Source organism: Rhinatrema bivittatum, chromosome 5 (assembly GCF_901001135.1).
Source record: "Rhinatrema bivittatum chromosome 5, aRhiBiv1.1, whole genome shotgun sequence".
In the NCBI taxonomy this organism is placed as follows: Eukaryota; Metazoa; Chordata; class Amphibia; order Gymnophiona; family Rhinatrematidae; genus Rhinatrema; species Rhinatrema bivittatum.
Window position 1 is genome coordinate 44,378,979 of NC_042619.1, and position 13,963 is coordinate 44,392,941.

The 13,963-nt window shown below is 41.9% G+C and overlaps 1 protein-coding gene across 2 annotated transcripts in view; it reads right to left on the bottom strand.

Moving 5' to 3' along the window:
- Window positions 1-13,963, bottom strand: part of CTSC (cathepsin C) — a 73,732-nt gene that overhangs the window by 33,627 nt on the left and 26,142 nt on the right. For both annotated transcript variants that reach the window (XM_029602289.1, XM_029602290.1), the window contains 2 exons: window positions 1,646-1,812; window positions 178-333 (listed from right to left, as the gene is read on the bottom strand). In XM_029602289.1, the coding sequence (XP_029458149.1) occupies window positions 178-333; window positions 1,646-1,812 (323 nt within the window). The remainder of the gene's footprint in view (window positions 1-177; window positions 334-1,645; window positions 1,813-13,963) is intronic.

The following is a 13,963-nucleotide window of genomic DNA, read 5'->3' on the forward strand; positions in this document are numbered from 1 at the left end:
ATTACAATGGCTGACGTTAAAAGGAATTTTGACCAGTGTCCAGCTGTCTTTCTACTTTTCAGAAGTAGAACAAGAACCAAGGATAAATACTTTGTGGTTTCATTCCTTGTTCTGATGAGAGTTAGTATAACTTTACTCTTTGAATTATAACAGATGTTTAATAATGTACTGAAATACCTTGGGACCCTGGAGTTGCGTCCGCCAGCTCTCCTGTGGACTTCTTCAAGTGTGTAAAGCTCGTACTCTTTATATCTCGTAGCTGTCCAGGATTTCTGGACTGAATTGATAGCATTTACAAAGTCCAAGTTGTACAAATATGGCCTCCTTGATAATCTGGTGGGGGGGAAAAAAAAAAAAAAAGGATTTTCTACAAGTCTGCTAGTTCTGTTCATGCCTGAGGTGAATGACTGACAGCACAGTCAGTCATTCACCATGTCAGGAGTTGAAGGGAGACTGTAGACAAAAAGGCTATATATAAATTAAATTATATGAAAAGGATCACAAAATGTATGAATTAATCAGATTTTTTCTTTAATTTCAATACTTTTAAAAGGTAATTACAATAATTATTTTTAGGGCTCTAACATGGTACTTAAATCCTCTGCTAAATGATCCTTCCACCAAAAGCTAATATTTCCTGTGGATCCATACTAATGGAGACTAGCTAGCTAAAAACATCCACAGGGCAAGATTATAACAATGCTGCTGGTACGTGACGAATTTTGATCTGTAAATTCATGACAATTTTCTATATGTAATTGGCACAATCATGAGAAGAGCTCTGAAGCTGGAGATACAATCCCCCTCCCTCCACAATAAGATGGCTCATTTAGTCAACACATGCAATGAAAGCACAGGAGCTTTATATTTTATAAAAATGCTTTTCTTGTCATTTCTTTGGAGACAGCATTTCAAACACATTAAAATTAATTTACTAATCTGTTTACAGTGAGATCAAGGAAAACAAACCATTTTTTCCTGATAAATTGAGGATTACTAAATGGCTCCCTAATCATGTTAAAATGCCAACGAGCCCAGAACTGTACTTGCTTCAGTGATTTCTCAGGACTTTAAACACGAAAACAAAAAACAGCTTTTATTCACAGTCATAATCCACTAACAAATACAATGTTCAAACATTTGATTTTTTTCTTCAACCTAGAATAGAACATTTTGAACCTAAAAAATGGCTCCTTTTCAAGTCCCCCATGCAAATCCCCTTAGCAGAAATGCAGTTTCAAGAAGATGGTATGTCGTCCACCTTGCTTCTTGCCCAGAGCCTCCTACCCCCTTCTGAACCACACTAATGACTGAATTGTCAAAGCTTTTCTTGCTAGGCATCCCTAGGTCCTTTGGTGACCCAGACAGCTTTTTAAAAAAGAGACTCCCATATTGATGATGGTCATGAAATTTGTATCTTACCAAACTATATATTTTTTTTTCTAAAGAAAATAGTTAGAGCTGTAAATGTGCATTAATATACCTCAAACATTCTCCCTCCCCCCCAATGTCATTAAAATTTAGAATGATTCCAGGGCAGACCTAAACAGAGTCCTTGGATGCAACTTCAAACTTTCAAATGATCTTAATCATGTGAAGGTCAAACAGACTACATGACAAAATCGCTTGCGATTACAATACTTACCCTTCCCAATGTTTGTAGACAGATACTGTATTTACACTAACATGAGAGGGAGCGGGTGATACTTTCTGCCCAATAAAACATGCCCAGTTTCGGCCCAGTACATCATGCACCCAACCAGGAAGCGTCTCGTGGCAGTAGCTCGTCACATTTTGGCCTTCTTTTTTATACTGTTAACAAAAAAGAAAAAAAAAATTCTGTTTCAGGTTTATTCCAATCCATTGTTTTAGACAAAAAGTAAAATAAAATCTACACAGAAATTTATTTTTTTTTTAAAATACATTAAGAAAGTTGGAACACAGTAAGTGCAGGATTCTGGGGCAAACTGTACGCTGTTGGCTGTTACTTTAAGTCTGTCCCAAGTTAGTAAAGATTGGTGTACAATTTGGAGCACTAGAAATCTTAATATTCTCAATAGTAATCTGAGGGATTTTATTTATTTAAGGCTTTTCTATACCAGCATTCATGATACAATCATATCATGCCGGTTTACAAATAACAGGGGTGTGTAATAACTTTGTTCTTTTAACCAGTGCAGAAGAGGCAAAAAGTTACAATATAACAAGGTCGTTGAAACTGGGAGATGGAGACAAGAATAGAAAGGAATAAATATAAACTTTACAGAGGTAGATTATTTACATTTTGCAGTAATGTCTCTTTGTGGTTATTTACATAGTACCGAAGGTCTCTCAATGGATGGTGGATTCTGTAGGGCTCGCTTGCAGTAGGGTTTCTCCTTGGATATTAGATTCGGGAAAGGCTTGTTTAAATAGCCAAGTCTTAAGCCTTTTTCTGAAAGTTAGCAGGCAAGGTTCAAGTCTGAGATCAGGTGGTAAGGAATTCCAAAGAGCGGGGCCCGCTGTAGAGAAGGCCCGGTCTCTGAGTAATATGGTGTGTAGATTTAATTGGGGGAAACAGTCAGTGATCCTTTGTATGCTTCTCTGATGGGTCTTGATGATGAATGAAGTCCAAGGGGGATTTGGAGGTTGAGGGGGGCTAGGGAGTGGATGGATTTATGGATGATGGTGAAGGATTTGTGTAGGATTCTGTAGTGTATTGGCAGCCAGTGTAGATTTATTAGAATGGGAGAGATGTGGTCTCTTCTTCTGGAATTGGTCAAGATTCTGGCTGCCGCATTCTGGAGCATCTGAAGTGGTTTGATGGATGAGGATGGGAGGCCTAGTAAGATAGAGTTGCAATAATCTATCTTGGAGAATATTACTGATTGTAGGACTGTTCTGAAGTCATGAAAGTGTAGGAGTGGTTTCATTCTTTTGATTACCTGCAGCTTGTAGAAGCAGTTCTTGGTTGTATTGTTAATAAATGTTTTTAGATTCAAGTGTTTGTCTATTACTACCCCTAGGTCTCTTGCTCGTGTAACAATGGTGTTAATTGGAGCAATTTGAGGGGAGTTGCTGTTTTCGGATGTGATGAGGAGGAGTTCCGTTTTGGCAGAGTTTAGAATCAGATTTAGGTTTGCGAGGAGTCCGTTGGATCTCTTGGAGGCAGTTTTCCCAGTATTTGAGGGGTTTTGTGAGAGAATCTTTGATGGGTATCAGAATTTGAACGTTGTCAGCATATAAAAAAATGTTTTAGTTGCAGGTTGGTTAATAGTTGGCATAGGGGAAGAAGGTATATGTTGAATAGAGTTGGGGATAGTGAGGAGCCTTGAGGAACTCCTTGTGAGGAATTGTAGCAGGGGGATTCTTTATTATTAATTTTAACTTTGTAACCTCTGTTACTAAGGAATGTCTTGAACCATGTGTGAGCAGAGCCTGTTATTCCAATGTCCAAGAGGCGGTTGAGGAGGGTGGCATGGTTGACAGTGTTGAAAGCTGCCGACAAGTCCAATAGAATTAGTAGGAAAGATTGACATTTGTCCAAGCCCATGATGAGGTGGTCTGTTAGCGATAGGAGTAGGGTTTCAGTGCGTAAAGCCTTGCAAAATCCGTATTGTGTGGGGTGTAGTATTTCATGATCTTCGAGGTAGTTAGAGTTGTGAATTAACCAATTTTTCCAAAATCTTTGCTACAAAAGGCAGGTTAGAGATTGGGCAGAAGTTGTTTGGATTCTTGGGATCTAAGTCTGGCTTCTTTAGTAGTGGTTTAAGAGGCAGTTTTTAGGGCATCAGGGAAGATTCCCTGTGTTAAGGAGCAGTTTATAATGTCCGCTAGTGGTTTGGAGATAGTTTCAGGTATTAGCAAAAGTAGTTTTGACAGTATTAGGTCGAAGGGATGGGAGGAAGGTTTCATTTTCTTTAACAGGGATTGGATCTCTAAGGTGGTGGTAAGTTTGAACGAATCCAGTGAGATTTTTTTGTTGAGTAGGTGGTAGGATCTAGTCATTGGGGTGGGGTTGGGCGGCAATAGGGTTAAGAGGTTGGTGATTTTACTTTGGAAGAATATGGCTAGTTACCACCCAGGAAAAGGGCCTGGGCATCATAGAAGACAATACTTTGAAATCCTTGGTTCAGTGTGCAGCAGCCATCAAAACAAAGTAAGGAATTAGGAAAATAATGCAAAATAAAAATGGCAACCACAATGATAAAGGGGATGGAACGGCTCCTTTAAGACGAAAGGCTAAAGAGGTTGGGTTTGTTCAGATTGAAGAAAAGACATCTGAGGAGGGATATGATAGAAATCTATAAGATCATAATATAGTAATGACAGCAGAAAAGGACCAAATGGTCCATCCAGTCTGCCCAACAAGCTTCTTACGGTAGTAACTACCATTCTGTGCAGGTTACTCCCATGTTTCTTTTAAAGGTAGTAACTGCTGCTCCGTACAACCACCAAACCTTATAACCACCCATAAAAATTGCAGCTAGCAACATTTTCTTTTTTTTTACTGGGCAATCAGCTTTTTTGAAAATTCAAACAGTGCTGTTTGACGTACTGTACTCTGCTTATGGACTTGGCCATAGAAGCAGTCCTATGCTCTTTCCCTTATGTCTGCATATCAGTATTCCAGACCATAGAAGTCCAGGCCCTTTTGGTTGTTGTCTGAATCCAATTCCCTTTCCCCCCCTGCTATCGAAGTGGGGAGCAATATTTCAGATCCATTAAAAGCATCAAGGCTTATTGGTTAAATGTAGTAATCTCCATGCCTTCTGCTAAGGGAAGTAACTGCCACACCAACAAATTACCCCATGCACACTTTCTTCATTTCATTTAGAACTTGACGAGGAAGCAGTCCTGTGCTTTTTCTCTTTTGTCTGTGTATCAGAATCCCAGACCATAGAAGTAGGGGCTCTTGGTTGTCTGAATCCAATTCCTCTTTTCCCCCCTGCCATGCACGTGGGAAGCATCTACGAAGGGTAGTAATCATTGCACCAGCAAGTTACTCCCCTGCACTTTTCTTATTTCTGTCCTCTCATCATCTAAGCGGGGAGCAATCTTGCAAATGCCATAAAAGCATCAAGGCTTGCTGATTAAGGGTAGTAACCACCACACCAGCAAGTTACCCACCTGCACACTCTTCTCATTTCCCTCCTCTAGCCTTTAGAGATCCACAGTGTTTATTCCATGTCCCATTGAATATAACTACCTCCTCCGGAAGGGCATTCCAGGCATCCACCACCCACTTCATGAAGAAAGTTCCTGACATTGGTTCTGAGTCGTACCCCCCTGGAGTTCATTTTGGGACCCCTAGTTCTACTGTTTTCTTTCCAATGGAAAAGATTCAAAGTTCATGCAACATTAAAACTTTAGGTATCTGAAGTTCTGTTACATCTCTCCTGTACCTCCTCTCTTCCAGGATATACATATTTAGATCCTTCAGCCTCTCCTCATAAGTCTTCTGATACAGATCCCACACCATTTTGGTCACCCTTCTATGAATTGCCTCCATCCTGTCTCTATCCTTTTTGAGATATGGGTTCCAGAACTGAACACAGTTCTCCAAGTGAAGCCTCATTAAGGACTTGTACAAGTGCATTATCTTTTTTTTTCTTACTGGTTATTCCTCTCTATGCAGCCCGGCATTCTTCTGGCTATAGCTACCATCTTGTTACATTGCTTCACCATCTTCAGATCACTAGACACTATTACCCCAAGATTCCTCTCTTGGTCCATGCACAGTCTTTCACCCCCATCATATAGAGCTCTTTTGCATTATGCACAATTAAGCTCTGGAATTCATTATTGGAGGATGTGATTAAGGCAGTTAGTGAGCTGGGTTAAAAAATGGACAAATTTCAGGAGGAAAAAGTAAAACTATTAACCAAGTAGACTTATCACCACTCCTTATTGCACAATAGCATGGGATCTCTTTACAGTTTGGGATCTTGCTAGGTAGTCAAGGACTGGTTTGGCCATTGTTGGAAACTGGATTCTGAGCTTGATGGACCTTCAGTCTGACCCACTATGGTAAATTGTTAGGTTTTTAGAGATACGCTGTCAGCTGTCCAGGGATGCAAGTGGGTATAAAGCATGGCTAATTCATCCTGCTCTCTACAGAAAAACTTACTTTTTTTTTGGTCATAAAGCAAGCTGAATTAGCCTTGAGATGTCCCAAGCTGAGGGTTGCAGTAGAGTGCTCCTGGAGAAACAACCAGGCTTCCTCTTGGAGAGTTCAATAGGTAGGAATGAGACTTTTCAGAACTGCTTGCTCAAAATGTACTCTCCTCCTTCGAATGATTGTTCAGACAGCAGTAGGACATAAAAAGTTTACATTGATCATGGAGCAGCTTTGCATATGACCTATGCCACAGTAGAAGATGCCACAGTTCTCACTGAATGAGCTGTCACAGAGTCCGATTTGAACACAAGAAGTTGCCATACTGGGTCAGACTGAGGCTCCATCAAGCCCACCATCCTGTTTCCAATAGTGGATAATCCAGATTACAAGTACCCAAACATTAAACAGATCCCATGCTACCAACAAGCAATGGCTATTCCCCAAGTCAACTTGAATAGTAGTCTATGGATTTCTCTTCCAGGAACTTATCCAAACCTTCCTTAAATCCAGCTACAAACTGCCTTAACCACATCCTTTGGCAATGAAGTCCTGCAAGATTGTGGCAATGATGGATACAGTCCGCTATCCAGTTGGATAAGGTAGGCTTGGCAACGGGCACACCAAGTCATAAGAACATAAGAAAATAAGTCCATTAGAATCATAGAAAATAAAGTTGGGAAGCCTGATGATGCAGAAGGCCATAGCCAGTTTATAATCCAGTGTATGAAGTGGACTTTTTCACCTTCATGTGCATAAGGCCTTGGAAAAAATGATGGCAACAATGGATCAACTGATGTGAAAAGCCAAGACCACCTTAGGAATATGTGCAGATCATCACTCGTCATGGAAGAATTGCATGTATAGGGAGTAGTGAACCAGCACTTGGAGTTCAGACTCTCCTCACCAACTTTACTGCTACAGAAAGAACTTTCTATGTCAAAAACTTGAGGGAAGTGGATTCAAACAGCTCAAAAAGTGGCTTCATGAGCTGGTTGAGCACTACATTCAGGTTCCACAGATTCAGAGGCTTCTGGACTGGAGGTATGGTCTGCCATAATCCCTTCATGAATTCTGAAAACCAAGGGATGCATTGAGATGAGTCTATCATTGACAGCAATGTGATAAGCCGCTATGCCACTGAGGTGTACTTTCACTGAAGATGTAGCAAGGCCAGATCATGAAAGAAAGAACAGGTAGGCTAGCAAATGCTGAGGCTTACAGGAGAATGGATAGATTGCCTGATACCACCATGTGGTGACTTGCTTCTACTTGAAACCATAGCTCACATGGAAGACAGTTTCCTGGCTAATACCACAACATCCTCAATCTCCCTAGGCAAAGTATGTCCAGTGAACAATTCACACTCAACCTCTAAGCTGTCAGGTGACTGGACTGAAGGTTGGGATTAAAAAAAAAAAAAAGTACCGTGATCCTTAGTAACACCAGCACTGCCCCTAAAGGAATTGGAGATCTGCTGGACAGTTGTACAAGATATGGATACCATATCTACCTGGGCCAAGCTTGTGCAATGAGAATCAGCTGGGCCTTGGCCTGGATGACCATCTGAACTGTCCTGGTGATCAAAGGGATTGATGGAAAAGCATACATTAGATCTGTGCTTCAATCAAGCAGAAAGGCATCTTAAGCTAATCTGGACTCACTGGGTAGAATCTAGCAGAATTTCTACAGCTTCCTGCTTTGATCTGAGGGTCCACTGCTGCTAGGCCCCATAACTCAAAATAGAATGTTGGCTGTTGACTGCCAAAAAGACCTCTCGTGGGAACAGAAAACACTGCTATGGAATCTGAAAGTGTGTTGGGATAGACCTGAAAGATAAGTGGCTTGAAAGGCAATCTAAATCAGCAGTATTTCCTGGCAAAGGAGCCATTATCCTTGCCCTCTGCTTGATGATATAGAACATTGCCACTTGATTTCCTGAATTAAAATTCCTTTCTCTTGGAAAGCCTGTGCGAAGGACATGAGCATAAAAAGTTGCCCTCATTTTCAGGAGATGTACCTGGAAGCAATGTTCCTCGAGGGACCAAACCTCTTGGTTCAAAGAGATCAGATATGGGCTCCCCAACCCTTTGTGGAGGCATCTGTTAATATTTGATGTGGCAACAAATACAATGGAAAGACATCCTAAAGTACTATGGTGTTCAGCCACCAAGATAGACCTTGCCTCATGAGGTTGGTAATTTGAGCCACTGAGGATAGGGGCTGAAACTGCTGTCCCCATTGGGCACACAGACTCCAGTGGAGATGAGTCATCAGGACTGCATGAATAGCTGTGCCATGTGGCCCAACACCACCAAAACAGATCTGGCTGGGGAAGCTTGTATGGGCAATATCCTGCATACAAGCAACATTAATTTGGCTGCCCTCTCTGGTGGCAGAAAGACTCCCTACAGGAGAGAGGCTATCCATGCTCCAAAGAACTTTAACCAGTGTATCAGGACCAGGGTGGACGTGTCTAAATTGATCATGAACCCCAAATTCTGGAAAAGTTGGTTTGATCTCTATAACAAGCAGAGCCAGTCACTGAACTGTGGAAAAACTGATTCCTTGATGGAGCAATTGAGCTGCCACAACCACAAGGCACTTGATAAAATGACACCCTTGGAGCACCCAGTAGCAAGTAATGAAAAAGTCCACCTTGAAGTGTAGATAACTAACAGGAGGGCTAAATCAGAACATGTATATATGTATCCTTGAGGTCCAGTGCATAAATCCATTCTCTCCATAGCATGAAGGGAAGAACCATGCCGAGGGAATACATCTTGAATTTTTCCCAGAGAAAGTGCCTGTTTAGACTTCTCAAGTCCAAGATTGGCCTTATTCCTCCCACCTTCTTCAGAATGAGAAAGTAGTGAGAGTAAAAGTCCTGACCCTGTTGAGAGGCTGGGACTGGCTCTATCACTCACTGTTGGAGAAGTGATTGCATCTCCAGGCAGAGATACTGCAGATATATGGGCTCTGAGTGGAAAGATGGGAGGCGAGGAAGAAACTGTATCCAGGAAAAATACAAATCTGTATCCAGATTGTATAATCCTGTGAGAAAAAGCAGTGCCACCCCTTTAAAAAGGCCTGGATTCTTCCCCTCACTGGTACCCTCTGGCTTGTGGTGGTGGTGGGGGGGGGTGTCTGTGAGATTAAAAAAACTGGACCTGGACTTTCTGGGGACTCTTCCAGCACCTTAGGCTGCTGACATTTATGTTGGCAAGGTCTCTGCAGAGAGTGCTGCTGACATTAGGCCATTAAGAGACAGGAGGAGATATTCATGAAAGGTTGCCTCTAATAAGGCCGCTTGTAAGAGGAATGCCTGAAAGGTTGTTCGTAGCTCCAGAGCAATTGCACCACCATTCTGCTCCTTGATTTGGGCAACTGTTTCTTTGATATTCAGAGGGATAGCCATGTTAGTCTAGTGTAGCAACAATGACAAGAGGTGGGTTGCAACTTATAAATTAACCAATTTATTGAGGAATAAGCTTTCAGAGACAGAATCCACTTTGAGTTTGTTGCCCAGAAAGGGGAGGTCTGTTAGTTTTTTGTGGACATCCTCCCAAATGCTACTGGACCTCAGTCACACCATGCTGCATGCTCCTATGGACAGCCAAAATGCAGATGTTGAAGGACTCATACGCTGTACACACAGCCAGTGTCTTATACCTTCTACAACATCCAGAAACTGCTAAGGCTCCCAGCTTCAGTATATGAAAAGAAAAGCTTGAGTTGCTGCAGACATTGACAAATGCATTATACATTAAAGAAATGGTGATCTGTGATGCAAATGGACAAAATGGAGCTCAGAAAGACCTTCTTGCCAAAAGCATAGGATTTTAGGGTCTTTCCCTGGGGGACATTTGAGAAAATATGCAATTTCTTTGGCTTTCTTAAGAGCAGACTCCACACAACTGATTGATGTGGAAACTGAACAACTTTGAAGCCGTGGTGTTTCTGCATTTTCAACTTAAAGATCTATCCTTCTTGCAGAAAGACTAGTAATCAAGGTCTTTCATAACTTAATCTGCAGCTTGTCCAGAATCTTGTGGACAAGCAGAGAGACATCAGGTCAGATGGCAGACCTAGAATCTGAAGAATCTCCAGGACTTCCACTGGTGGGTCCTTGTCCATTTTTACTTGCACCCCAAAAACTGACCCCCACTTTTTCCACAAATGTTGAGTAAGGTCTTCCAGCAGGGACATAGGCTCCAGAGGATCCGAGAGGGATTTAGAAGGGATCCCTAAAAATCCCTCCTAGAATCCCAAAGGCATCAGAGTTTGCTCCCCCAAAGTTGCCACAATGACAAAAGTGAGTCATGAGGTTGGCCTGGCTATTCTTGGGGGCAAGGCTCCCAGTCCACCACCTCCAAATGATTGGAATCCACCGCAAGTGGAATCCAGTAAATGCATTTCAGATGTGTGTGCTCTGATGAGCAGAAGCTGGGACTCTGTGGTGGTATCACCAAGTCTATGCTGGAGAGTAATGAGTGAAAAAGGCCTTGAGGCTCCACAGTGAGGGAGGCAACAGAGGATATCATTAAGGTGTCTATTTACTAAAGGGTTTTCTCCCATTCTGTGTCTATGGGGAAAATGTTTAGCAAATACACACCCCCCCCCCCCCCCCGCAGCTTTTTATCTAGCCAAGAGATTTCTGAGGCCTTTGGCTAGGTGGTTATTGTCTTCCACAGACCTGAACACCTTGTGAAAGTGAGTGGGGTAAGATACAGCAAATAAGATCCAGCATCTCCAACCGGTAGCTTTCAGCCAAGAGCCCAGGCAGTGTGAGGACCTCAGTTGTGTGATGCAGCAGAGTCAGGATGTCTCTATCGGCATACTGTCTGGTTTACCAGCAGTTGAGTGTGCTGAGCAGCTGGTGTCAATGCACATTTGCTATACATGGAATGCTTGGATTGGCAAGAGGATTTCCTGGAATGCACCGAACTGTGCTTGGATATGATAGAAAATAGCTGTGTTTGGTGTGACTGCTTTGAGCCCCTTGTAGTTTGATAACACTGGGTACAGCAATACTGGAGTGGCACCAGATGAAGGAATGACTGCGGCTCACGAAAAAAGACTTGTGCAGCTGTTCAATATGATGGGCCATAGGCTGCTAAGAGCAATGAGAGATCATTGCACAGGCATAACGGTCTGATCATTATCTGGGCTGAGGCAGGTGTAGCAGAGCTCATGCCCATCCATGAGGGATATAGTCTTATCACATATGCAGCTCTTAAAGCCACTTACCATGCCCTTCTTTTTGACTGACATGCTGGCTGAACAAGCAAACTTTCCACAGCTCTCTTCCTAATTTTTCCTCCTCTCTTTTTATACAGGTTTTTCTGCCAACCCTAAATACATATAAACTCCTTTTGGCATATATTTGAATACAAATAGCTCAACATACTAAAACCAGTTTTGCAGTTCTGAGTGACTACCATTAAAATGCCATGCACATCTGTTCAGGGTTGGGAGGGGGAGGAGGAGGGATGGTGTAAACAGAAAATACCTGCAGAAAAGAATCTGAAGAGGACATATGAGGACAATGAGGATTCAGTGAAAAAAAGCTTTGTGTTCTGCTCAGAACCAGGGGGTTTTAGGGGTGGAGGTGCAGCTCCCACTAACTTTTAAGTATTGCTGAGGAGATGGACACAGTAGCCTCCAGCACCTCTGATGTAGTGACTAACCGCATCCTTGTCTGAAGCAGTCAGGAAGTGGCCACGTGCAGGAAGGCACGTTACTGTTTTGTGTTTAAGTGCCCTTGGCATTTACATTAAGAGAAGCTTTAGACTTCAGCAAAAAAAAAAAAGCACACAACTTTTTAGACCAATAAAAAAGTGGCTCAATTTAGCACATCAAATTATTTATTTTTGCTGCTCTCCCAGTTTTCCCCATTAAAAACAAATATTGCTGTAAACAAACATTTTGCAAGAGAAGAACGCCAGAACATCAGCATTCTACACCGTATACACAGACAGTATACACTCAGCAGGTAAACAAGGTACAAAATCTGGCCAGCACATTTACTGCTCATTAATTTAGTTCTTCTGCTTTTTAAATTTTGCTGCTGTTAAAGTCATACTGCAACCTTGAAGAGTTAAGCTGTTTCCTGCTAGAATAGAGAAGAACACACAATGCTGACTGGCAGGAAAAATATAGTCTTATAAAAAACACTGTTTTCTCTGTAACCTAGACCACCGCATGAATCAGAATTGTCAGACCTTCGCTTTTAGCACCTAAAACATCCAGGGCTTGAGAAACATTTTAGCCAAGTTGATTTAGACCTTTAAGAGACACTCCTTTCTCTTAAGTTCAAATCAGTACATTTGTTCAAATATTAATTATATTAATCCAGTATCTCGCCACATCGAGATACTGGACCTGAAGCACAATGTGGGTGAATCACTCCCTTGAATGTTTCACTAGAAGTTAGTAATCTCTGAAGAGCGAGCAACCTTAATGGCTTTTCAAACAGAAAAAAAAAAAAAAAAAAAAAAGTTGTCGTCGATACCTGAAGCAACCGCATCCTACTTTGGAGAAAAAGAACTGGGAGGAAATAATTTCCTTCCCTCCCAGCTTGGCTCTGCAGGGGGATGCAGCTGCACTGCATCCCCCTGCAGAGCCTCTCCTGGGGCAGCCTGCATAGTGGCCCCGGAGCCTCACGTGACTAGAGCTTGGGTTTTGCGGGGAATTCTGGAACGCCAAGAGTGCCCCGGTAATAGGGATGAGGGCATGAGCCTGCTCCTGCCCTCTGGAGCTGCACAAATAGTAAATCGATATTCTGAGTTGCAGTCACTACATAAACCTTTTTTTGTACCAGACCTGTGAAGGCCACATTCAAAAAAAAGAATGGCCTTTAGAAATTTGGTAAAACGGAGAGTACAGTGCAGATCAGGAGAAGATGTAGGGTGGTTTACATATTTTATTTTTTTACATGTCAAATAGTAGGGGTGAAGTAGGTGCTTCAACAGCAGGGGGAAATGAAGAAAAGAGGATTTATATTCAGACAACAACCAACAAGGACTAAATTGCACAGGCTGGGCAAACATAAGCGTGGGAGTAGCTTGCTTATTGCCGCAGTTACTACCCCTAATCAATTAGGCTTGATACCAGCACTGCTCTCAATATCAATGGCAGGGGTGAAAGGAAACTAAATCCCAACAAGGGCCCTGACCTCAGTGGTCAAAGTAACAGATTATGAGAAAAATAAGTGTGAAAGTTTGCTGGGCAGACTGGATGGGCCATTTGGTCTTCTTCTGCCGTCATTTCTATGTTAAGTGGTCTTGGAATAAGACCTAAAAGAGAGAGAAATGATGTCCATAAACGGGCAAGTTGTTATTCTATGGCAAAAAGTTGTGCCGACACCGTAAATTAAGCAATGCATTCATTTGTGACCATTAAAACATCTGCTAATGTTTATCCTTCTGCACTTTGAACCCTGCAAGCTGGTTATGCTTTTCTTTAATGATTGCTACTTTAGTCATTAATACAGGATCAACAGTAATGAATGGCTAAGATGGCAAAAGTTTAAAATACTAGGTTTCCCCTGAGAAATTAAAAAACGAGAAAAAAAAGCCACACAAAAGTGGAAATCCACAATTTTGGATTATTCTATTAGTAAACGTGTTGCTGCTTCACTTGCATAATGAGTATGTCGTTGGCTTTAATTGTATGCCCAGGTTCTAAAGCAGCTTCTAGCCAGTTCTATAAATCTGCTTGCAACACATCCCTCCTCACATTAGCGTGACAAGCTAGAACATACTGGAGAAATGGAAATATACAGTTACCGAGCAGTTTAATTAAATATGTAAAAAAAAAAGTCATCAAATAGCAACACTGTAGCGCTATGAGAATTTAAACTTT